The sequence below is a fragment of the Dermacentor silvarum genome, chromosome 9 (assembly GCF_013339745.2).
Source record: "Dermacentor silvarum isolate Dsil-2018 chromosome 9, BIME_Dsil_1.4, whole genome shotgun sequence".
Lineage (NCBI taxonomy): Eukaryota > Metazoa > Arthropoda > Arachnida > Ixodida > Ixodidae > Dermacentor > Dermacentor silvarum.
In genome coordinates this window covers 45,476,365-45,501,150 of record NC_051162.1, presented here as the reverse complement: position 1 = coordinate 45,501,150, position 24,786 = coordinate 45,476,365, and the positions used below count along the sequence as shown (strand labels likewise).

General features: G+C 49.5%; 1 protein-coding gene across 2 annotated transcripts in view; it reads left to right on the top strand.

Moving 5' to 3' along the window:
- LOC119464718 (uncharacterized) overlaps positions 1–24,786 on the top strand; it is a 53,181-nt gene that overhangs the window by 21,924 nt on the left and 6,471 nt on the right. For both annotated transcript variants that reach the window (XR_007463211.1, XM_049655568.1), the window contains exons 2-4: positions 9,326–9,453; positions 9,522–9,610; positions 24,592–24,705. Coding sequence is in view for 1 of the 2 variants with exons in the window: in XM_049655568.1 (XP_049511525.1) it covers positions 9,326–9,453; positions 9,522–9,610; positions 24,592–24,705 (331 nt within the window). In the remaining variant the exon portion in view is untranslated. The remainder of the gene's footprint in view (positions 1–9,325; positions 9,454–9,521; positions 9,611–24,591; positions 24,706–24,786) is intronic.

Genomic DNA, 24,786 nt, shown 5'->3' with positions numbered 1-24,786 from the left:
GCCGTGCTCGCTTAAGGGCTGCAGAAGTAGGCGTCTCTTTCCTCCTTTACAATCACCATATATTATTGCGATAGCAATTATATAGACACTCAAAAGCAGATTTCTGCCGTCGGCGTCGCCGTCGCCGTTGCCGTCGCCGTAGCCGTCGCCGTCGCCGTCGCCGTCGCCGTGAGGTTCCGTATGACGTCAATGGAGATGAAATCGTCGCCGCGCGCCGCCGAACGCTGTATGTGCGAGTGAAAGGGCACGAGGGATGCGCGCTTTCACGGGGAGTGAACGCACGGCGGAGAACAAACGCGCGTTCTGTGCTGTGCTCCTTTAAGGGCTGCAGAAGTAGGCGTCTCTTTCCTCCTTTACAATCACCATATATGTAGAGCAAACGCGCCTTCTTCTGACGCACGAAAGGCCGTGGGGGGATGGGGAGGGAAGGGAGGCGACGTTTAGCTGCGGCACCAAGTGCCTATTTGTATCAGAGGCTCCGGCAACAGTCACCAACGCCGCACGCATTTTGTGCGAACGCGGGCAAAACGCCGAGGGCGTCGACAACAGTTCTGCGTGTTGCCGGTGCTGCTGCATGTCCAAGTTTATACAGCTGATAAAGCTACTATCATTACTCCGTATAGCTCTCTACAAATTTGCTATCGCAATTGATGCTTCGCCTTTCAGGTGAAACTGCGACAACTTTGTAGAGCAAACGCGCCTTCTTCCGACGCGCGATAGGCCGTGGGGGAGGGGGGGGAGGGGGAGGGAAGGGAGGCGGCGTTTCGCTGCGGCACCAAGTGCCTATTTATATCAGAGGCTCCGGCAACAGTCACCAACGCCGTACGCTTTTTGAGCGAACGCGGGCAAAACGCCGACGGCGTCGACAATAGTTCTGCGTGTTGCCGGTGCTGCTGCATGTCCAAGTTTATACAGCTGATAAAGCTAATGTCATTACTCCGTATAGCTCTCTACAAATTTGCTATCGCAATTGATGCTTCGCCTTTCAGGTGAAACTGCGACAACTTTTTTTCGCTCTTTTTAATCATTGTAGACTTTTCATAGTTCACTTAATTCTCTCCATAGAAAATCAGAGTGCGAACCTTTTCTCGGCTGCATCCTGAGAATGCTCGGAAAATGTGAAAAGAATGGTAAAATAATTCGTCTCTGTTGGGTTCCAAGTCACCTGGGAATCCCGGGAAATGAAAAGGCGGACAAATGTGCAGCACTCACAGCCTGTAACAAAATTAGACAAATAAATCTTCCATTCAAGGACTGTGTCCGGGTGGTCCGTGCTGCGATCACCTCAAAGTGGCAACACGAGTGGGGCTGCCAAGTAAACAACAAACTACAAATAGTAAAACCCATACTACAGGAGTGGAAGACATCTTATCACCAGGAACGTTTCATGGAAGTCATTCTATGTCGCATTCGCATCGGACACACACATCTCACACATAACTTTTTATTGAAAAATGAACAACAAACGGTTTGTGATCACTGCCAAGAATCCCTAACTGTGAATCACATTTTAATAACATGTCCGGCGTTGGAGGAAAAAAGACAGAAATATTTTTATGAACTTTACAAAACACTAACACCACTTCATCCATCCCTGATCCTAGCTGAAAATGCACTTATATCTCTAGACGATGTTTTTAATTTTTTAGATGAAACAGGGTTCTTAAACAAATTTTAAAGCAAATGATCTTTGTTGCTTGAAGCGCTTTTATCAAATTATATATTTTCAACCTGTGCATGGCGCATCATAGCCTTAGTTGCTTTTGCGCCACAAAACCTTACGTAACTAACTAACTTTTCATCGAACGTAAAGGAAACAAACAGCAAACTAAATACAAAAAATAAACTCATAATTGCATCTTCGGCGCCCTTGTCTACGAGCGAAGACGAGTTGAATAAATTGCCGCAGAGGAGGTTCGCATAGAATAGGAAGGTCAACCCTATAATACAGGGCACTTTAAATTATTAGTTTTTTGGGGGGCGAAATAAAATATCGTTTTCCATAATCTTCGAGCGCATTTTTCTCAATTTGCACTTTTTGGCCGAACGAAACCTTTAGGAAAAGTTTGATTGCCAAACTTCTTCGCCAAAACCTGCTTCGAAAGTAGTCTTGGGACTAAAATATGGCGACGAACAAGATGAAGTTCTTCTTTTATATTTCAAGGTTTTATTACCACAAAAAATGATTGCATATCTGTCACACAATCACAACGAAAAAAAAAGTTGTCGCGGTTTCACCTGAAAGGCGAAGCATCAATTGCGATAGCAAATTTGTAGAGAGCTATACGGAGTAAGGATAGTAGTTTTATCAGCTGTACAAACTTGGACATGCAGCAGCAGCGGCAACACACAGAACTGTTGTCGACGCCGTCGGCGTTTTGCCCGCGTTCGCACAAAACGCGCGCGGCGTTGGTGACTGTTGCCGGAGAGTCTGGGGGCGGCTCGGAGGTTTTCGACGAGATCAGAACGGGACACACGTCGAGCAGCGTCGGAAGTCTTTACCACCTTCTCGCCTCACAACGTTTTATTGCGATAGCAATTATATAGACACCCAAAAGCAGATTTCTGCCGTCGGCGACGCCGTCGCCGTGAGGTTCCGTATGACGTCAATGGAGATGAAATCGTCGCCGTGGTAAGTGGTTCTTGAGGGAAAGGGAAAGGTTGGCGCTATCTTCTGCAGCCCTTGAGCGTCGCCGTGCGCCGAACGCTGTATGTGCGAGTGAAAGGGCGCGAGGGGCGCGCGCTTTCACGGGGAGTGAACGCACGGCGGCGAACAAACGCGCGTTCTGCGCCGTGCTCCCTTAAGGGCTGCAGAAGTAGGCATCTTTCCTCCTTTACAATCACCATATATGTAGAACAAACGCGCCTTCTTCCGACGCGCGAGAGGCCCTGGGGGAGGGGGGGAGGGGAGGGAAGGAAGGCGACGTTCAGCTGCGGCACCAAGTGCCTATTGATATGAGAGGCTCCGGCAACAGTCACCAACGCCGCACGCATTTTGAGCGAACGCGGGCAAAACGCCGACGGCGTCGACAACAGTTCTGCGTGTTGCAGGTGCTGCTGCATGTCCAAGTTTATACAGCTGATAAAGCTAATATCATTACTCTGTATAGCTCTCTACAAATTTGCTATCGCAATTGATGCTTCGCCTTTTAGGTGAAACGGCGACAAGTTTTTTATATAAATAGGCATTTTGTACCGCAGCTAAACGTCGCCTCCCTTCCGTTCCACCCTCCCCCCCCTCCGACGGCCTTTCGCGTGTCTGAAGAAGTCGCGTTTGCTCTACAGATATGGTGATTGTAAAGGAGGAAAGAGACGCTTAATTCTGCAGCCCTTAAGGGAGCGCGGCGCAGAACGCGAGTTTGTTCTTCGCCGTGTGTTCACTCCCCGTGAAAGCGCGCGTCCCTCGCGCCCTTTCACTCACACATACAGCGTTTGGCGCGCGGCGACAATGGCCCCTGTCGCTCCTCTTCCTGCAGCAGGGGCTGAGGCACGTCGACCGCCTCCACCATGCTCCTGATGGCAGAGGCCTGCTGCGTCGCCTCCAGTCCCGGCCTTCCTCAAGGATGGGTCAGCTGTGCCGCCTCTACGAGGAGGTGGTTGGCAACCCACCGCCGAATGCGGTACAGCTGCCCCCACCGCAGAGGCCTCCTGTCCCCATCGCCACGGAGCTGCCCGGGATTTCGAAGAGGCGCTCACCCGCTTGCGCCCTGCAGCAGACGGCCGCCTGCCTCCTGGACGAGACCCTCGGAGACCACCTCCTGGTGTACGTCGACGGTTCGGTGGTACCGGACACCGGCTCTGCCACGGCGGCCTGCACGGCACCAGCCCTGCAGAAGAGCAGGCAGCGTCGACTGCCCAGACACGCCAGCTCGACTGCAGCGGAGGTGGCAGGCCTTCACCTGGCCGTCGACCTACTCTCTGAGGAGCTTCCTGGGGTACCAGCGGCCATCCTCTGCGACTCCAGGGCAGCCCTCCTCGGCCTGCAGAGGCCAGAAAGCGCCAGCCTTGGAGTCGCACTGCTGTCTACCCGGCTGACAGCGCTGCAGGACGCAGGCCACCCGGTGTCCCTGCACTGGATCCCCGCCCACGTAGGGATCCCGGGCAACGAGGCAGCCGACACCCTGGCGAAGGACGCCCACCACACCACTGTGCCCCTCAGTCGGGCCGTGACGGAGGGCGACTTCACAGGACTGAGGCTGCGGCGACACCTGGCGACCCACCACCCAGACAAACGGGTGGCACTGGGATGCCCCCCACGACCACTCCCCCAGCGAGGCCTGGCTCGCAGGGAGACCTCGCTCCTTCTCCGGCTCCGCATCGGCTGCAGCTGGACGGCAGCACGCAGCTACCGACTGGGACGAGCGACGTCCCCGGCCTGCAGCTCCTGCGGGGAGCCGGAGACGATCGAACATCTCCTGCTGGCCTGCCCGGCGTACCTCCAGCAGCGGGGCCCACTCCTGCAGGAGTTCCGCCGCCTGGGCCTCCCCTGTGGCAAGGAGGAAGATCTCCTCTTCCCCGGCCGACACCACCTTTCTGCACTTCGAGGCGTCGTGGAGTTCCTTGACTCGTCAGGGCTCTCCGCACGCCTCTAAGGACATTTCTACAAGCGGGAAGGCCTCACGGCCTCCCACTCCACCCCGGGCCTGACCGGCCTGGCACAACACCCCTGCAGACTCTGCAGCACGCCAAGGCCTTCCATCTCGGCCTGATACGTGCCGCCTATGCCTGCCGGTTTTGCTTCGCCCAGCCATGGCGTCTCCACTCTATCCCTTCTTTCGCTCCCACTTACCCCTCCCCGTTGGCGCTGAGCCGTGCTCCCTCAAGGGCTGCAGAAGATAGCGCCAACCTTTCCCTTTCCCTCAAGAACCACTTACCACGGCGACAATTTCATTGCCTTTGACGTCATACGGAACCTCACGGCTACGGCAACGGCGACGACGACGGCGACGGCAGAAACCTGCATTGGGGTGTCCATATAATTGCTTTCGCAATAAAAATGGAACTTGACCTCAAAGTGATGGCATTTAACAGCAATTTCTTGAAAAATATGTGACTGGCCTTATCCTGCACTAAATCCCCGCCCCCCCCCCCCAGAAGGTATCTAACAAAAACTATCAGTGTGCCTTCATTATTTTTCCAATGATACTTTTTCTAAGATGACTTGCCTAATTGGTCCGTATGATGACCGTCACTTTTTATATTTCATCTGTATTAATCAATTTTAGATGATGTACTTAAAACAAGGAGATGCAGAAACCTGTAATTTTTTATAAATATGTATGCAAGGGTTCACAACTTAACTTTCAGCCCTGATTCCCCCTTTGACCAGGTCTATGAGTGGAGCTGTCGTTTATGTGAAGTTGGGGACAAATTTGCGCAAGTACGACACAATTCCTAAAAGAATATGTCGCAGTTTCACCCGAAAGGCGAGGCATCAATTGCGATGGCAAATTAGTAGAGCGCTATACGGAGTAAGGATAGTACCTTTATCAGCTGTATAAACTTGGACATGCAGCAGCACCAGCAAAGCGCAGAACTGTTGTCTACGCCCTCGGTGTTTTGCCGGCGTTCGCACCGAACGCGCGCGGCTTTGGTGACTTTTGCCGGTGCCTCTGGGGGCGGTGTAAAGGCGAAATCCTTTTCGAAGGAAAGAGCAGGCTTCGTCGTCGGGGACGGACAAGCCTTTATACCAAGAGACAACACGTCAGCTCGCCTTCAGGGTTTCATTTCTTCTTTTCCCATGCACGCAATTCCGCGTGCCACGCGCCCTCCTCCAAACCTCGTTCTCGTCGGCTTCTATGCGCCGCACACTGTAGCAGACGACGCTACCACTATACTTGAAACAGGCTTTTCAACAGGCGGCTCGGAGGTTTTAGAAGAACGGGACACATCAAGCAGCGTCGGAATTCTTTACCACCTTCTCGCCTCGCAACGTTTTATTGCGATAGCAATTATATGGACACTCCAAAGCAGATTTCTGCCGTCGCCGTCGCCGTGAGGTTCCGTATGACGTCAATGGAGATGAAATCGTCGCCGCGCGCCGCCGAACGCTGTATGTGAGAGTGAAAGGGCGCGAGGGACGCGCGCTTTCGCGGGGAGTGAAACCACGGCAGAGAACAGACGCGTGTTCTGCGCCGTGCTCTCTAAGGGCTGCAGAAGTAGGCGTCTCTTTCCTTCTTTACAATCATCATATATGTAGAGCAAACGCGCCTTCTTCCGACGCGTGAAAGGCCGTGGGGGAGGGGGGGAAGGAAGAGAGGCGACGTTTAGCTGCGGCACCAAGTGCCTATTTATATCAGAGGCTCCGGAAACAGTCACCAACGCCGCACGCATTTTGTGCGACGGAAGAAGTCGCGTTTGCTCTCTTTATATGGTGATTGTTAAAGAGGAAGGAGACGCTTAATTCTGCAGCCCTTCAGGGAGCACGGGGCAGAACAAGCGTTTGCTCTCCGCCGTGCTTTCTCTCCCCGTGAAAGCGCGCGTCCCTCGCGCACGTTCACTCCCACATACAACATACGGCGCGCGGCGACGATTTCATCGCCGTTGACGTCATACGGAACCTCCCGACAGCGGCGACGGCGACGCCGACGGCATAAATCCGATTATAGTGTCCATATAATTGCTATCGGAATAAAATGTCTGCAGCTGCTTAACACAGGTTGACGTATGATAGTTGTGTACGCCTTCTATCCTTTCGGGAAAGGGCTGTACGCTGTTTTGCGAAAGGGCATCCGCTCAATAAGATATAAGGGTCAACCCAAACTGATATTTGTTGCGGGTTGAGCCGGAACCCAGCGCCATGTAACATTTCTAGCACATTGTCGAGATTTCGCAGACCTTCTGTTTCACCGCCCACTGGAATGCCGTCCAAATACACTACGCAGGGCTGGTCTTTCAGAAGGCCCAGTACGGTGTTCATGGTGCGCGCTGAAATGTACTTCGAGCTGGAGCGGTTCGCATCCCGAAAGGCATTCAATTCATCATCATCATCATCATCATCATCAGCCTATATTTTATGTCCACTGCAGGACGAAGGCCTCTCCCTGCGATCTCCAATTACCCCTGTCTTGCGCTAGCGCATTCTAACTTGCACCTGCAAATTTCCTAACTTCATCATCCCATCTGGTTTTCTGCCGACCTCGACTGTGCTTCCCTTCTCTTGGTATCCATTCTGTAACCCTAATGGTCCACCGGTTATCCATCCTACGCATTACATGGCCTGCCCAGCTCTATTTCTTCCGCTTAATGTCAACTAGAATATCGGCTATCCCCGTTTGTTCTCTGATCCACACCGCTGTCTTCCTGTCTCTTAACGTTAGTCCTAAGATATTTCGTTCCATCGCTCTTTGTGCGGTCCTTAACTTGTTCTCGAGCTTCTTTGTTAACCTCCAAGTTTCTGCCCCATAAACCGGTAGAATGCAATGATTGTACACTTTTCTTTTCAACGACAGTGGTAAGCTCCCAGTCAGGATTTGGTAATGCCTGCCGTATGCACTCCAACCCAATTTTATTCTTCTGTAAATTTCTTTCTCGTCATCAGGGTCCCCTGTGAGTAATTGACCTAGATAAACGTACTATAGATATAGATAAAGAAACCCGTCCAAATCAGAAGTTGTACGGAAGGCTGCCTTGCATTATCTTCATCAGAAACATTCATTTGCCAATACCGCGTTGTCAAATCCAGAGATGAAAGAAGAACGTAAACTTTATTATCAAATCGATAATATTTGAGTCCAGCGTATTTTTAGTGGGTCTGGGCACCCGCCGCGGTCGCGGTTCCGAGACCTTCTCTCGAAGCGGCTTCCTCGGCTCGCTGGACGGCCCAGAGTTGTACTGTCAGGTTCGAGCTGAAAGAATCTTGAATTTCGTACTGTGTCGCAGCGTGGCAGCGCGTATGAGTAGGATACAGTGTGCTTTTTGAGCTCCAGGTGCTCACAGAAAACCGTAGACTGCCATTCTTTTTTGGGAAAAGGACAACAGGTGCAGCCCACGGACTAGAAGATGGTCTGATGACGCTAGCGGCGGGAATTTCTTGTGTTTGTTCTGTAATAACAGCCCGTTCTCGTTCAGCGTACAGTCACAACGATACAGCCGCTGGCGGATGGTTGTGGGTTGGAATATGTTGTTCTTGCAAGCTAGTTGCAGGAAGCTGCGCAATAGTTTTGGCAAATAGTGAACTATGTCGTTCGAGAACAGATGAGAGTGTCTTCGGGTTCAGGTGCTCACTGAGGCCCTGACTCGGCGGCTAGCGGTACCTTTGTCACTGAAGCCCTGATCTGGAGGACAAATAACGTAGGTTGACTGCATCGCCCTAAATGGTGATCTGAGCGTCACCGGAGAACAAATAGTCACCTACGAGAATTAAGTCGGTGGAAAGTCATCGAAAACTGGAACCGTGGTCATCTACGTCCTTGCGGCTTCAGTGTAAAGGTGGAGGTCAACAGCACCTACAGGAACCACGTCGCGGCCAAGCCCTCGAAGAGGTGACTTTGTCCAGGACGTAGGGTACAAGCTGGGCGGGGCGTCAAAGCAGTGCCGTACGCTCAGCTCCAGTGTCATCCATAGCCGTCAGCTTTCAGCGCCGTTGAGACCAAAGCCGTCAACGCTAACTTGTATTGCTAAAAGAGGCTGCGTTTGAGACTGAATGGCCTGTGGTGAACACTGGGCTATTCTTAGAGTCGGTCCCAGAGCGCCAACACGAACAGCCTCCACGCCGCATTGGCGCTTGTGGTGCTGGTGGATTCGCTGCAGTAACAGCCGAACGCCGATTTGCAGTATCCTGCAACTCCGTCGCATTCCGGATGAAAGTCTCGGAGGTAGGTTCTATCGCCGGCCCACTCAGTATAGCAACATGAGTTGCATAACTAATGGAGTAAATAACGTACTGTCTGGCTGCCGGGGTAGTCCACGCAAGGCTGTAAGTTTCCTAGAGGAGCATCCTTCATATATCCAGACAACGATGTCCTCGTTACCTGCTTGCCAATGCGCACATCTTCATGAAGCGGATTTATAGGCGCTCGGTAGGGGCGAGAACGTAGATAATAGTGCTGTGCTCCATGTTGCTGATGTGGAGTACTTCCTACCTTCGAGTTCGTCCAGCCAATTAACTGCTTCTCTGAGCGGTTGATGACAACTGAGTTCACGGTGCCAACGAAAGTGCTAAGGTCCTCTTTGAAACCATGAAACTCCGGAAGCTCTGCATCGGCTGTAATTGAAATTGCCCCGCAACAAATTACTGAAGTCATTGTTCATGTGCTACCGGGTCATGCCATGGTATTCAACTCGAGTTTCTTACTTTAGACCGCATGTTTCGCTTTCGTTGCAGTTTTACAATACCAGTCAGCCAATAATAACGTACTACACTACTGGAGGTAAGGACATGTGCAAGGACGACATCAAGATCAACATAACTAATCAAGATATTTACTTGCTCAGAGGTTTCAAGTCGTGGTGGTAAGTATTTTGCATCCTTTTTGTAGCTGCAACTATGTTTACAGACAGGCAAACTTTCTTATTATTAGGATGCCTCCCACTCTTCTATACGGCCTTTTTTGCGGTAATACCAGCTACAAACCGTCCACCTGTAACTCCATGAAACTAACTTCTACCAGTAAGTCACTTCACATTTTATATCTTGAATGCTTCGCTTCTAATCTTTTTTTAGATAACGATCTATCACGTGCTATAATGCCTGATTGTCTTGGTTAGAAATTAGTTTTTGCCTTTTTGTTGTTCAAGGCTCTATTCAACCAACCTTGGCGTTCCTTGACCTAAAAACTGATGAAAGCCCTAGTTTGAGGCCGTTCAAACTTTTTATTTGCTGTGTACAAACTAATACAGACAGAAAAATACCGACAAATGAACAGTGCGCACCGTTCGTTTGTCTGCGTTTTATTGCTATAGCAATTATATGGACACTTCAACCGGATTTCTGCCGTTGGCGCCGTCGCCGTCGCCGTGAGGCTCCCTATAGATAAAATCTGCGCCGCGCGCCGTATGCCCGAGCGGAAGCGTGCGGGGACGTGCGCTGTGACGGAGAGCGAACGCACTCAATCTCCCACGCGCAAGCAAGGAAGCGGGAAGCCAGCGCCGGAGGGAGCGCGGGGGGGGGGGCACTTCTACTCTGCCAACAACCGCGCTCGTAGCTGCGCCCGCACCGTCTCTTATCTCCCCATGGCTCTGACCTTTATGCGCCGTGCATTCGCCACTCAGTTTCCGTTGAAGCGATAGACCGCACGTACCTTCGCCGCTGCGGCGCTTGCTGCCAGCGTTTTGACAGTCGTTGTCTGCAGTCATTCAGTGTGATCTATTCATGTTTGTTTGTGCGCGCTCACATCACGCTTGTTCATTCAGTTAGTAATAGCCGGGCCACATTTTCCAACGCACGCTATACATGCAATGCTGCCCGGATCGGCAGTGCAGCGCTACAGGTGTGTCCCTTCGCACGCGCTGCCCACGGGAAGCGCTTCTCATCAACACCACCGTTTCACACGCGCCTTCTTGTGGTCATCGAGTCTCTCTTCATGTCGGTCTACTTACGCCGCAGCACACCTGCTTACTTATTCAGCTCATGTTTACTACATTCAATTGCTACCAAAGCCGCTCACCTTACTTCGTATGACATTGCTGTGTTGCTATCGCATTCATTGCTTCGCCCTTAGGGCGAAACTGTGACATTTTTTATGCCCCATGATTTCGTGCATTGCATACAAAGAACGTATAAACATCCTTTGCCATATTATCACAATGATGACTTAGGTATAATTCAAACAGTCTAAACCTTGCATCATGAAAAAAGTTCAAGAAATCAATTTTTTATTGATCTCCCTATCCAGAAAACTGGCAGGTGTAGGAGTCCCCGAACGTCGTTCCCAAGCGGCGTGGTATACACCGCTAATGTCAGAATTGAGCAAATGTTGCCAGTGTACTTAAAGACCTTTGCTACATTCGCAGCAAAATAAGATTTGGCAGTGGAAGAACCTGACCTATACGAAAGCCCATACGTGGTGATATGAAGCATTCAACTTGTGTTATCTTACAATAGCTAATTTGAAGCGTATATTGATGTAAAAAATATATATATTATGTAGAATTTGAAATCTGAAACTTGGGATATAAAACCTGCTGACTCTCCCGTAATTGAGATTAGATCTAAGCATGAAATGCCTAGCGGCAAAGCAGATTGATTGGAGATGATCCTAGCCATAGTCATTAAATGGTTATAGTGCATGTTCGCAAGGGCACACCCCATTACACCACACCACACACAACCATTCGGGGCGTGCCGGACACTGCCGGCCTGGTCACGCAGCGTGGCGCCATCTCCCGAAGGAAGCTGCGCCAATCTCCCACCACGGAACTCGCGGACCGCTGGCGCTGAAAATACCAGAGGTAACCCTGTCTCAGCGTCAAACGATGACAATCTAGTATATTGTGCGGGGGGTGTATTATTAATCAAGTGTATTATGTAGTGGGGTGCCCTGTATCTCCCTTTTGAATGTCGCTATTGAAAATGACAAAGCTTCAACGTACAAGAAGGTGGAGCTTCAGTCACATTGTGAACAACCATTAGGAAGAACTCGAAAACAATATTTTTGTAACTTGTTTGGGCAGTAACTAGCGTATGTAATGCGGTCCTGTACGAAAGGTCGGCGGCCAGAGACCTCATTTTCTTATCTTTTGACTGGTTGCCTGATGATCTTGTTTTGTTTTCGCAACGATGCCCGGATGTTCTCGTTTGAACGCCCGGATAACGGCGCTGGCTTTTTGGCTCAAGGTGACTTGCAGGTCAGCGACAACGGAAGAAGAACGCTTTTCATGGTTAATAACGTAGAAAAGCACACGGTCGCATTAGGATACAGATTACACACGGCGAAATGTAGAGTTAGGAAGTTTTAAGATTCATGAAACTTCATTCATGAAACTTCCAGCCTTCGCTCGGGGCGCTTCCAACGTCACAGCCTATGCGCTATTAGTAGCTTCCTTGGCGTGTGAAAACACTTTTTCCACATGTGATTTGCCGTGCAATGGGTAAAAATAGGATAACCCGGCATGTAGGATAAAACTGTAGCGCTTGGCATGTGTCTGTGTGAAAGTAGAGAAGCAACAGCTTTTCTCGCTAGGATGAGGTAGACAAGACCTGGAGACGTGGGCACAGGATTTGTCTCACCTTCTGTACGCAGAGGTAGGCTGGCCAGACAAATCCATGAGTGGTAGAGCACGGGTGCTGCCGTATAGTTTGCATACAGTGCCGGCTACTTTACGTTTTATGGCTCTTCGTCGATGCGAAGTTTGGAGCTGGGGCTGATTCACGCTCGTGCTCGAAGTCTTGTGCAGTGAGCTTGTCCGACATTTCTCGTTCAGCCAAATTCTCTCGCTTCCTTGATGCCAGTATGACGCGTTAGCCTACACAATTCTCTCCGCAATGCCGCTTCTGCGGAGAAACCGGGTCCCTTAGGCATATAGTAGGGGGTGGCAGACAGGCACCACTAAATGCTCCGAACCCTGATCACACCAACGAGCTTTGGGAGAAAGCATTGGCGTGCTCCGCCTTCGAGGAACAGCAACGGCTGATCGTCAGGGCCCAGGACATGGCAAGATCTCTAGGCATTCTGCAATGAGGACGCCTCTCCACAGCTACATTAACAAAATAAAGAAGTTTATTCTCTCTCTCTTAACCTCTTAAAAACTGTGTTTGGTGCTGAAGGTTGCTGCTCGAATCATGGAAATGGTTCCAAGAGCAGGCTTTCTGTTCTGTGGGAAGACCAAGCTCTCATTGTGGGTGATGATCTAATGCACATGAAACTGTGCCATAGTTTTGTTTTTATTTCATGAAGATAGCCTGCTTCCAGATGTAGGCGTTTTAGTGAGCTCGAGGTCCACGCAATGACATGCATGTAAAGTGCTTATTTATATATTTATCTATTTAATTTACCCTTAAAGGCCATGTCCCTGATGGTATTTGTGTGATACGGGGATTTATTAACAGAAAGCGACAGGCGAAAAACCAACGCAGCTCCAAGGGAACAACGGTATCGGCGCCAACAGCTCGTGATCCGAGTTCGCGTTGTACATCGATGATAACGCCCCTCTACTGCTTGCTTCCTGTTCTTCTGCATTACAGGAGGGACAAATACAAATAAAATGGGCAACACTGCAAACAGCGATTCTAATTACAAAATATTTAACAACTTAACCGCGCAGATATTCCACAAAATTAATAATCTATGAAAGCCATATAGAGAGGTTGATTGTACACCGCAGATTTCTCGATTACCTGATTGATGAAATGGATATGATCCATCGTAGAATATCCCTTCCTGAGGCCAGCCTGTTCCCTTGGTTGGCTGAAGTCAAGTGTTGCCCTGATTCTTTTGGAAAGTATCTTGGTGAATATTTTATACAATACTGAAAGCAAGCTAATGGGTCTATAACTCTTCAATGTCTCCCTTCTTAGGTATTAGTATAATGTTGGCGTTCTTCCAGCTCTCTGGTAGACTTGAAGTTGCGAGGCATTGCGTATAAAGGGCCGCAACCTTTTCAAGCATATCTCCTCAATTTTTTATTAAATCTGCTGTTATTCCATCTACTCCAGCATCTTTTCCCCTGGTCATGTCTTTCAAGGCCCTGCTAACTTCATAGCTAGTTATAGAAGGAGCCTCTGTATCCGGTTCATCACTATTTTGAATGAAAGTAGCTTGGCTGTTTTGGGCACTGTACAGGTCCGTATAAAATTCTTCCGCTGCTTTTACTATGTCCTCGAAATGTCGGAGTCATGAGGGAGGTAGTGGCCGAATACTGCACCAGGGAGGCCAATTCCTGTTCTGGTGAGGGAGTGAATTTGATGCAGCTTAGTGGGCCTTCCTAGTTTGGTTGCACCTGAAGTAGTATAGCCCCACTAGCTCTCGGCAATATATTTTTTCTTGCTGGTGTCAGGCACCACTCTATGCCTGAAAATGTAGTGGACTGGAGTAGGATTTGAACTTACGACCTTTAGATTTGAAGCCGGGTATTCTACCTCTGCTCCACGCCACCACGCTTAAGCACTAGAAAACATAAATATGCGCAAAAACGCGTAACGCTTTTCGAAAGCTTTCGTCGCCCTGCTCCCTCATACGAGAGCGTTGCATTACCTGCGGCAAGTGCATGGGCCGCTGTGCCTTCCGCTGTGTGCGAGCGTGCAGCCGTCATTTGGCTTTACGACAACAGATTCGGAATTGTACAGAATATTTCACCGCACGGCATAGATAAGCCATGTGTACGCATTTTAAGTAGTGCGTGCAACTCACTTCTGCTTCACTTACGCCGGTGCAAACAGGAAGCGGCCTTGTACCTCACAGAATCTCGACTGATTGGTGTACTAGTGATGCAGGAATGAACTCCGGTCTTGTTCAGTGCATAGTGCACATAATAAATTTCTAGCACGCATGAACTCCGACGAGAACTGTCAGCGCCTGCAACAAGAGTTTACTTACGCTGTACTGCGCACAGCAGTAATCCATGCTTGTCGGCTGTCTGTTTCGTGCATTCTGTTGCGAGTCGGTGGAATTTCACTGCTGGCATCAACCCCTTCGTCTGCACATTGCGGGTTTGGGATTCCACAACACAACAGTAACTACCAGCCTTCCGTAGGGGCGCAACCGCAAACAAGAGACGTTTCGCGCGCAGACTGAGGCTACGTTCACACTTGGCAAGCGGCAAGCGGGCGGAAAGGCCAAAGCGGCCGGAAAATCTTTTCCGCGCATGTCCAAGTTCACATTTGTTTTGGCTACCACCACGGCCGCCGCTGCCGCTTTCGTTCCCATCCATCTAGTCTGCGTACGTTTGTCAGCGTGGTGGCGCTCATTATCGCATTTCGAGTGGTATGTTAATTCATTGACCCACCCGTCATCAAAAGGGATCATTTTGCGCAACTTCGCGTGTCATCTGCGACTTTCGGCAAATTCCTCGTTGGCGTTCAGTAATTATCCTCACACGGGCACGGTAGCGCTGAGTCACAGGTTGGTGCCTAGGTTTGATCATATTTCTTTAACAGCTTTTATTTATAGGTTGTAATAGCATTTTATCATTTCGTACTATTGTCGGCGCCTCCAGGACACCAAAGCGGTAATGGGAACACCGGAGCTAAAACCCGGGCTGGCCCTTGTGTTGGTGCTCGCCGAAGCCTGTGCGTCCTACGTGAGACCTACGCTCCCAATCTATCGTCGCGACGAGAAAAGCACCCCGCGACTTCTGCAACATACCGTGCACGTGCGAGGAGAAATATAGAGCGCCAACGAGGAATCTGCCTATTGTCTGCCATTTAAGTGGAAGAAGAAAAAACCCGCATTTCCCCAAAGGGGAGTATGAGGAAGTGCGAAGCACGGGGTGATGCTATGAGGGGGCGCGCGCGACTAAACTGCAGAGCCGAGCGAAGGAGACGGCAGCGAGAGAGCACGACTGACGCGCCGGCGCCACACACACAACACGTGACGGCGGAGCGAAACACGCCAGGCGGTTGGAGAGGGGGTGAGCGGTGGGGAGAGTACGCACACGAGGGGCTGCTACCGGGCGAGGAGGGAGCTGTCAGCGCGAGGGGAGAGGCGGCGGCCGAGGGTGAGTGCAAACCTAACGGGGGGAGAGACACACCAGCTGCATGGCGCCGTGACGTCACGGCGCGGAGAGGGTGCGAGGAGCCGGCGCGGCGCGCGCAGCCACGGCGCGGAAGCGCCAGCTGCACAACGCGCCGTGACGTCACGGCGCGGAGAGCGGTGCGGAGCCGGCGCGGGGCGCGCGCAGCCACGGAGCGGAGGGCGGAGCGCGCGCAGTCACGTGAGGCGTGACGTTGCTGCGCCGTTGCTACAGACGCTCCTCTCCGCTCCTCGCGCCGTTGCTAGGGGAGAGGAGGAGGAGCGCGTATGCCGGCGGAGTTTTCGGGGTCGCTTAAGAAGTGCATTCGCAGTTAAAATGGCTTTTATACTTCTACCTACTTGTTTTCTAGAAGTGGACAATGAATAAATAGAAGACGCGGACACCTCGGAAACGGCGGTGGTGGGTTCGCCTGGCTTTGCTAAAGTGTTAGAAGTTGGGTCACGCCAAGGCTTCGTTGCCGCACCTCCGGTCGCGCGACGTTCAATACTATCGCGAGTATTGCTGACAGTACGTTTTCGTACCACTGTTGTCGCAGAGCAAGGGGTGGTTCTTGATCGCGTCGATCAGCATTGCAGCCTAGGCTTTTTGTGCCATGTTCAATTTTACGACCAGATGTTTCCATGCTAGTGTAGCTTCCGGTCGAGGAGAACGACTTTCCGCCGCGTTTCCGCTTCACCACGGCGAAAAAAAATCGGTCTGCGACCGATTTGGCTCACCGTCTGTTTTTATGCGTGTTTTGCCGCCTAGGCGGGCGGGTGTTTGCAAGATTTTCCCTCAGCTTCGAGACCAAGTGTGAACGTAGCCTCAGATCCTGCGCGAGCGCGGCCTAACCGGCACCTGAAGGGAAGCGGCGGCAATGTATACCGGAAATTTCGACCACCTGGAGTCGTTAAGGTGCACCTAAATTTAAACGGGCCTCGAGCATTTTCGCCTTCATCTAAAATGCGGCTGCCGCATTTGTTGCTTCATTTGTTGCGCATTTGTTGCTTAAGAATACGGCCGCCACATTCTTGCCCAAAACCTCACAGAGTGTCAAAGCCTTGACAAACACAGTGACAGTTTTTTCCATATGCAGACATGATTCGCTCTAAATTCCCAACCCAAACGGAAGCGCCCAGGAATGAAATTGTGATAGTAGCAACGGTTCCTTGAATTATGTCAGTGCGAACCGACAAGAAGAAAGGGTGGGTGTGTGTGTGTGGGGGGGGGGTCGAAAAAAATATTTGGGGGGGTTGAACCCCTCCAGCCCCCCCCCCCCCCTCCTGGCTACGCCCTTGAACGAGAACGTACAAAATATTCTTCCTCGCTGGTAAGGTGAAGCGAGGATTTCGTGTTAATGTCGTCATTGCAGCCTCACCTCCACAAGCTGCACTGTCTAGTTGTGCCGTCGGGGATGCAGCGAGTAGGTCGGAGAAGAAGCACGGCGTGACGGGGGCGAACGAGATTTCACGGCGGGAGGGAGAAGGCGAGCGGGAGTAACGGGGTCGTCTCAGAGGTGTCGCAGGGTCAGATGATGGGTCGTGCATAGAAGGAGCGATGGAAAAGGACACGCTAGAGGGACGAGGGAGGTAATCAGCCGAAAAGCACGTCGGAGATGTCCAGCGGCTGCGGCAGTGGCGAGCGATATTTCCAATGCGGCGGCAGTTAAAACAGATCGGCTTGTCGTACACGGTTCGCCATTCAGACGGGTTGCGCTGTCCATAAAAGGAGTAAGAGCAGAGAGGTGGGAACGTGCGTGGAGAAAGAGGTTCCGAGCGCACGGAACAAACGGAGTGCAGGACGACGTTTGACAACTCTTGACGGCCCGGATCAATGGCCCGGATCAAGGTGATCGTCGCCGGAGATTGATCAAGTGACGGGAATGAATGGGCCGCCGTTTGTGCTGCTTCGACCTCATGACGAATGATGCGGGTTAAGTTGTCACACCGCGTAGGCTGGTGGAAGAGGTCGTCACAGGATGACGTAGCAGCTGTGCTGGGAAGTCGCGTGATGTGCTAGGATACCTGGTGGCTTTTAGCATGCTCGAAACGGCGGCACAGCTTGGGGATCGTATCGATGCTGGTGACGTTCGTAAACACAAGTACATTTAAGTAAATTGGACTCTGTCGACGTCTGAACACGTGTGGCAAGGGCCTTCTTGGCATCGAGGTGGCGACCGAACGGATTGCCAAAAAGGTCTCGGAGCTTTCCTTTGAAGAGATCCTAGCTCGAGATCTCTTCTTCGTGAGTCGGGAACCATGCCCGTGGAGCACCGTTGAGGTAGAAAAGAACGTTCGCCAGCATAACAGTGGGGTCCCACCTGTGACTGGTGCTGACACGTTCATATAAGCGGAGCCAGTCGTCGAAATCAGGACTTCCGACTCCGGTGAAAACACCAGAATCCCGGGGGGGGGGGGGGGGGGGCGACGACGTAGGTCGGAGCTGTAGGCGGAGAGGCTTGCGTAGATGAAGTGCCGGCAGCAGGAGCTGATGTTGTATTGGTGCCGATGCGACCGCTGCGAAGCTCCAGGACGGGTAGGGGGAACGTCTGCACTTCCACCAAATAATGTTACGCGATGCTTATATGAACGCGACAGTCTCTGCTAGCAACCCGGGATTGGATACTTCAACGAAACAAAACCGTCAGAAGTGGTTTGTCATGGATGTGCGTAGCAAAGGACTGCTTATCAGCCAACGCCATCAAGTCGCGGCTAGCATTCCGAAAACAAGGTATCCCTTGGGGACATCCGATGGATTTGAATCTCGTGAGATCTGAGTATCCGGATGCCACTTTCTGACTGCTTGCGTCAAAACGAAGGCGATTTCACGCGTGCTAGTTCACATAAGAAAAAGAAAAAGACATTAAAATGAAAGATGCCACAACACATGGCCACAGAGGTAGCTAGAGCTTTGTACGGAGCAGTACGAAGTGCATGATTTGCCCCGCATAAAAGACCGAAATTATCCCTAATGCCCTCCCTGAAATCGCGCGTGCCTAAATCCAGAACCAAAGAGAGAGAGAGAGAGAGAAGAAACTTTTATTTAATGATAGATATAGATTATACTCAAGGGGGAGCACTAGTCGAGAGCCCCACTAGCCTTAGCCGACCGTCCAACCTGGTCGATCAGCGATAGCTCGTCGACCAGGTCACAGCTCTACAGTCGCGCCACCCACTGCTCCAACGTGCGTTGTGTGGCGATATCTGTGTCTTTCAGGTGTGGGGGCTGTTTGAGCAGCCCCAGGTACTGTGAAAAAGTGTAGGACTTCCTCAGCACCAGGGGCAGGAACCTCGATAGGACGTCGGGAACATGGCGTGTAATCTTTTTGAGTGGGAATAAACACCTGTTTGAATTTTTCTCCAATTGATGGCCTCCTCTCCTGTCAGATGTATATGGAGAGGGGCGTATACTTGTCGGTTAAAATGCTGATGAATGAGCAAGTCCCTTGCGATTGTAGGGTTTAATTTTGATAAGAGTCTGTAGTTTCTAACTCTTCCGAGAGGGCCAGTGTAGCTGCTCGGAAAGTTAACAGAGGTGCGACTTTAATCGACCAAAAATGTGAACAGATCCGGGAGATTGAGCAGAGTAAATTGTGCGCCGTCTCCGAATTTAGTGCACGCTAAAAACACGCCAAATCACACACTAATGCCCCTTACATGACCTTGTCTTTTTGTCGATGTCAACCACGGTTCACTCGCCTTTTTTCTCGGACATTTTTTTTGCCATCAAAGTATAGCTTTATTCTTACTGGAACTCAAGCACAAAACATGATTTAGCTGAAAGTGAAGCCTGATCTACCATAGCGCAATCATGATCCGTTATTAGAATTGCTTAACGCTTTTCTTACGTGTATGGATAACGGTAGCGCAGCAAGGGCTATGCAGCGCTGTTGAAACAGCTGTTAAGGAGCTTCTTCTTTTTCCACATCTGCTGTAAAAATTGGCTATGAAGAGTTCCCACTGCGGCTTAATTGTTATGGTTTTATTTGTTTGAAACAGACGTCACTGAAAGAGTGGGTAGAAGCAAAGTGTTCTTGGGAAGGGTGATTATTCACTTGATTGATTGATGGCTTACTGGCTCTTACGTCGCCAAATGCGGGTATGTTCGTAGGTTCCATTGTAATTTCGACCTTGCTTCTGCTCATAATAACAGTTTCTATAATGTGTCTGACGCATCACCGGAGACGTCACTTGAATTTTGGTGCCGCAGCGCCGTACTGTCGTAGGATTTTTCGACCCATGAGCCATCAAAGGCTTTAGTACCATGCCTCGGATACTGTAATGCGGGAGTTTACAAAAGAAAATAGCGTGCTTGATGGAGTCAAAGGCTTTTTTTTAAATCCGAAAATGTTCCCACAGTGTATACTTATCGTCAATATTATCAACAATTTTTTTTCTTTATCATCCAATATTACCATTGCTGTTGCTTTCTTTTTACAGAAACCTAATTGTTGCCTACAAGCATTTATCGATCACCTAGGAGTTTCATTAACCATGATTTTATTATGTAATCTAAAAGCTTTAAAAATAAAGGCAGCACGAATATAGGTTCAATTCATTGTGAGAGCAACACGTGTTAACGACTACTTTGGCGCTGAGCCGTGCTCCCTCAAGGGCTGCAGAAGATAGAGTCAACCGTTCCCTTTCCTCACGAACCACTTACTTAACGACTACTACCTTAGCAAATTTCATGCCTTCAGGAAAAGTACCCGTGGCGAAAGCTTGATTCGAGATGCGCTGCAATGCACCACATAATATATCAGCAATATGTATAATTGGTCTGGCCCTGATATGGTAATAACCAGCAGTAGTATTTTTATTTAACAATTTAAGATATGTCATGAATTCACGTTCACTACCTGGGGTCAAGAAAATAGAGCTCGTGCAGGAGGAAGCTGTGTACTCTCCCATGCTTTTTTGGTGTGTCAAATGTCTGAACTGCTGCACCTGAAGTTAAAAAGAATTGTTAAATTTGTCCGCCAAGCTAACTTCACTGTACTCAACACCACCAACCGTATCGTTGTAGGCAGTCTATCTTTTGTTTCCTCTATAAGCGAACGGGCCGAACACCAAGTTTTTCTGGAATCATGCGAGACCAGTGCAAACCGCGCGTGGTAATACTGAGTGGGAGCTCCCTTTAGGTCTGAGTTTAATTTGTTTCTAAGCTTTCCGTATTTATGTAGCATATATACATTTCTTAGTCGATTAAAGTTATGATGCATGTTATCTCCCTCTCTAATTCTGTTGTAAATATTCATCCATGATTTTCTGGACTTACTGGGTTGTTCACCATTAGCAGTGCTTTAAACACTACAAAAACCAGTCATACAATGTGCTGGGCTATTGCTATCTGTAAACATTCCAGTCAATATCCTCAACTGTGGCATGAATAACAGACAAGAAAGTTATACTAAAGCGATAGGTAACATGAGCATCGCTTGCACGCTTTGTTTTGTTTATCGCTGGGAAGAAACAAAACACCCAAAAGTGATCGCTGAAATCAGTCGTGAGCACACCAGCAATGACATCAATTTCAATATGGCTTGTTATACACTAATCTAGTAAGGTTTGACTTCCTGCCGTTATTCGAGTAGGCAAGCCTAATATGTGTTCACACTAAAATGACTGAATCACCTCTAAAAATTGGTGTGGTTTAGCTTTGGTTAACCCTGGTTGATAGCGAAAGCTTCACTGCCTTGGCTAGGCCCATTGTCCAACTTTGGCCGAAGTGTCGTTTCGCAATGATGTACAGACATGTTTGCAATGAATACAGTGTTCATTCAACATACTTTTATGCCTATGAAGACACTGGGGTGATTACTAAAGTAGTGAGACTTAGTTGCAACTCGCAGCCGGGCCTAACTCTACTTGGGCAACGACGGCAATGTCTCTTTCAGGTCTCTGTAAAGGCCTAAATATAGTCCGACGTAGCGTGAACGCGCGCACACGTTATGTCACGTTGGCGAGAACAACAGCGACTATAGTTCGACCGATGGTTAGACGTACTGGCGCCGCCAACGTAACAGGACGCACGGCCAATGCGCTCCGACGCGCCCGGCGTCTGATGACGCTCGCCCGCATGCCGATAACGTCGGACTATAAACACGCCTTAATGCTCTCTTGTGGTTTGACCTCTAGCTCTCAAGGTGAAAAATGTTGAGTCGGCGACGGCTGTCCGAGGTAGCGTAATGAAGCTTTCGCTTCAAAAATTGCCTCTATTGTGGGCTATGAGGTAACAGATAATTTGAAAATCCCCTACAATTAGGGGATTTCCCCTAATTTAATTAGGAAGCATGATCAAAAAAAAAAGTCACAGGCCTGCGCGTCACACGCAGCACAGTCACAGCATAAGATGGTTGAGCGGCGCAAGAGTAGCTCCAATTTCGGCACCACGCACAACAGGATCTTCGCGGCAAAGTGTCTTCGCCTCGATTTTGACGATAACTATCTGAACTGTCCGCCCGGCGTCGACGGCGAGATGCGGCTTCTAATGCTCGCTGCACAGCAGTTTCCTGAGCCCGATGATGCCTGGTTGTAGCCGCCAACGTAGCTCTATGATTCACTTCTTCCGCAGCGGTTCGTACCTTGCAAGGAGACCTCATAACGTGTACCGAAAGTACCCAGAATACGTGGCGCACATCTAACATGGGGATAGCGTTGATTGCGCGCCTCGCCTGAATCGCATCTCATCGTCTGCGCCTGCGCGTGCGGCGGTTTCAGGCACATTAACTTGATGGCGCCACCATACTGGCGGAGGCTTGGGTCGTCTGCGCCAGCACGCCTGCCTATGGGGCGCGTTTAAAGGAAATATTTCTGCTGCCTTATAGCAAGCGCTTGCGTGGCTCAGTGGTTAAGTATCCGAGTCCCACGCAGCGGGCCTGGGCTCGATCCCGGCGGACAGCGGTTACTTTTTTCGCATTTCCGGCGATAGCGCTTACGGCCCAAAGCCGGCGGCGATATTATCGCGAACCGAAACGGCTATTTGAATGAGCCCATAACAGCTTACGCTGTAAAACTGAGGTCATAAAGCATAATAATTCTTGAATACCCCTGATTGGGGGGATTAAATAATGCAATCATTGATGACATACATCAAACAGCAATCGATTCATAAGTGTGAACCAATTTAAGAAAATTTAGTAAGCACCTCATGCCAGCTGTCCTGTGTGATATGTAATGGCCCTTAACGCCCTCTGCGATTCAATTTAGAAACAGCTTCCGGTTTATATCCCTCATCATCATCATCATCATCATCATCATCAGCCTATATTTTATGTCCACTGCAGGACGAAGGCCTCTCCCTGCTCAGAGTCGTGGCGTGGAACAGAGGTAGAATACCCGGCTTCAAATCTGAATACAGGTCGTATTCAAATGATACAGGTCGTAAGTTCGAATCCTACTCCAGTCCACCACATTTTCAGGCATGGAGTTGTGCCTGACACCGGCAAGAAAAAAAAAATATATATCGCCGAGAGCTAGTGGGGCTATACTAGTTCAGGTGCAACCAAACTAGGAAGGCCCACTAAGCTTCATCAAAGTCGCTCCCTCAACAGAACAGAAATTGGCCTCCCTGGTGCAGTATTCGGCCACTACCTCCCTCATGACTCCGACAATTATATCCCTCAGAAGACACTAAATCGTGCGCACATATGCAGCGAGTTTCAGTGAAAGCTAATAAATCAAACCTACTATCTATACATTTCAACACTGCTTCGTTTTAAAACTGCTTCTTTCTCAGAATACGTGTATTTGTATGGAAAATAGAAGTTATGCCCTGTTTCTTGAAAAAAAGGGGTCTGCAAAGCAGATTTGAAGGATGAAGTGATACATGGCTTCGAAGCAAACAGCCATTACAAGTGAAACCAGAAATTTACAGGTGAAACCAGAAATCACACCACCGCTGAGCAATGAATATAGTGTCCCAACATACGTTAGCGACGGTGATCAACGAAACAAAAGCGTGATTTAGAAAACATGGTGCAAGATGCAACTATAAAACATGCAGTGTTCGCTTCTCACAGGTCTGATGGCCCATCACCATAGGCTTTGTGATTTTATCTCACACTGTGTTTTTGAAATCTTTTTTTTACATTGACAAGATTGGCTAACGTTAGCTGGTACACCCTAGATATAAGCACCACAATGCGTGCACACGAGGGAAAACATGCCAGCAACCGCGGCGAAGGCGGGCATGCACTTAACTTCACTTCAGTACCTCAAGAATCCCTCTAGGGGGTAATATATAAGAATTGATCGCACAGAAATAATTAACAGTGTTAAGCACATGTTCCCAACGCAATAAGCAATCTGCTGCATCGCGTAAAACGTTGACGGGGAGGTGATAGTGGCAATACTAAGGGGAAGGTCGTTCGATTCAGAAGCTACACGTGAAAATAGGGAGGTGGACAACGTAGCAGGAGAACGTAAGATGTGCGTTGCCGGCCGACTTGAGAGACACGGCCGGTGGGTATTACATCTGCGTGCAGTCGGTGTAATAAAGTTTGCACGATCACGGGCGCTGTAAAATCCTCCGGTTATCTCACACTACTCAGGCACACTGCCGGAGCTCTAACTATAGAGAAAGTTCAAAGAAGCTTTATTTAAGCACGTGTTTTGTGAACGTCAATAAAATTGCACCTTATTCTAGTTGAGAAAAAATCGAGATATATTGAGTTGGACGGGTGCAGTAATGCTTAAAACCAACAAATGATTATTTTTGCCTCGGGTGAGACATTGGTTTCTCACGGAGGGCAAAAGTAATCGTTCCACTCATATTGTCACAGATGTCTTGAAGATTCAGAGAAGGATTCATTGCGTTGGAAAATTCGGTGTATAAAGGACTTTCTTTCGAACCTGTACATGGGCAATTGAATTATTTTAATAGAGACTATGATCCAGCATTCGTCCTGATGTTATCAGATTGATAACAAAGATATATTTTATACTAGACATATCAAAAATATTACATTCCTCATTATTACAGATGATACAAGTTTCCCACCTCGGAATGGGACTCGTTGGAATAGCCAAGAAACTTTATTTTTTGCAACAAATGACTTCGTCTGTGGCGTGTTTCGAGTCGATTTGTTCAGCAATGGTACGTATCCGGCTGGGTTTATCAGCAATAATAAAGCCAAGAATAATTGCAAACAGTTGAAATACAATAGTTTGTACCCCG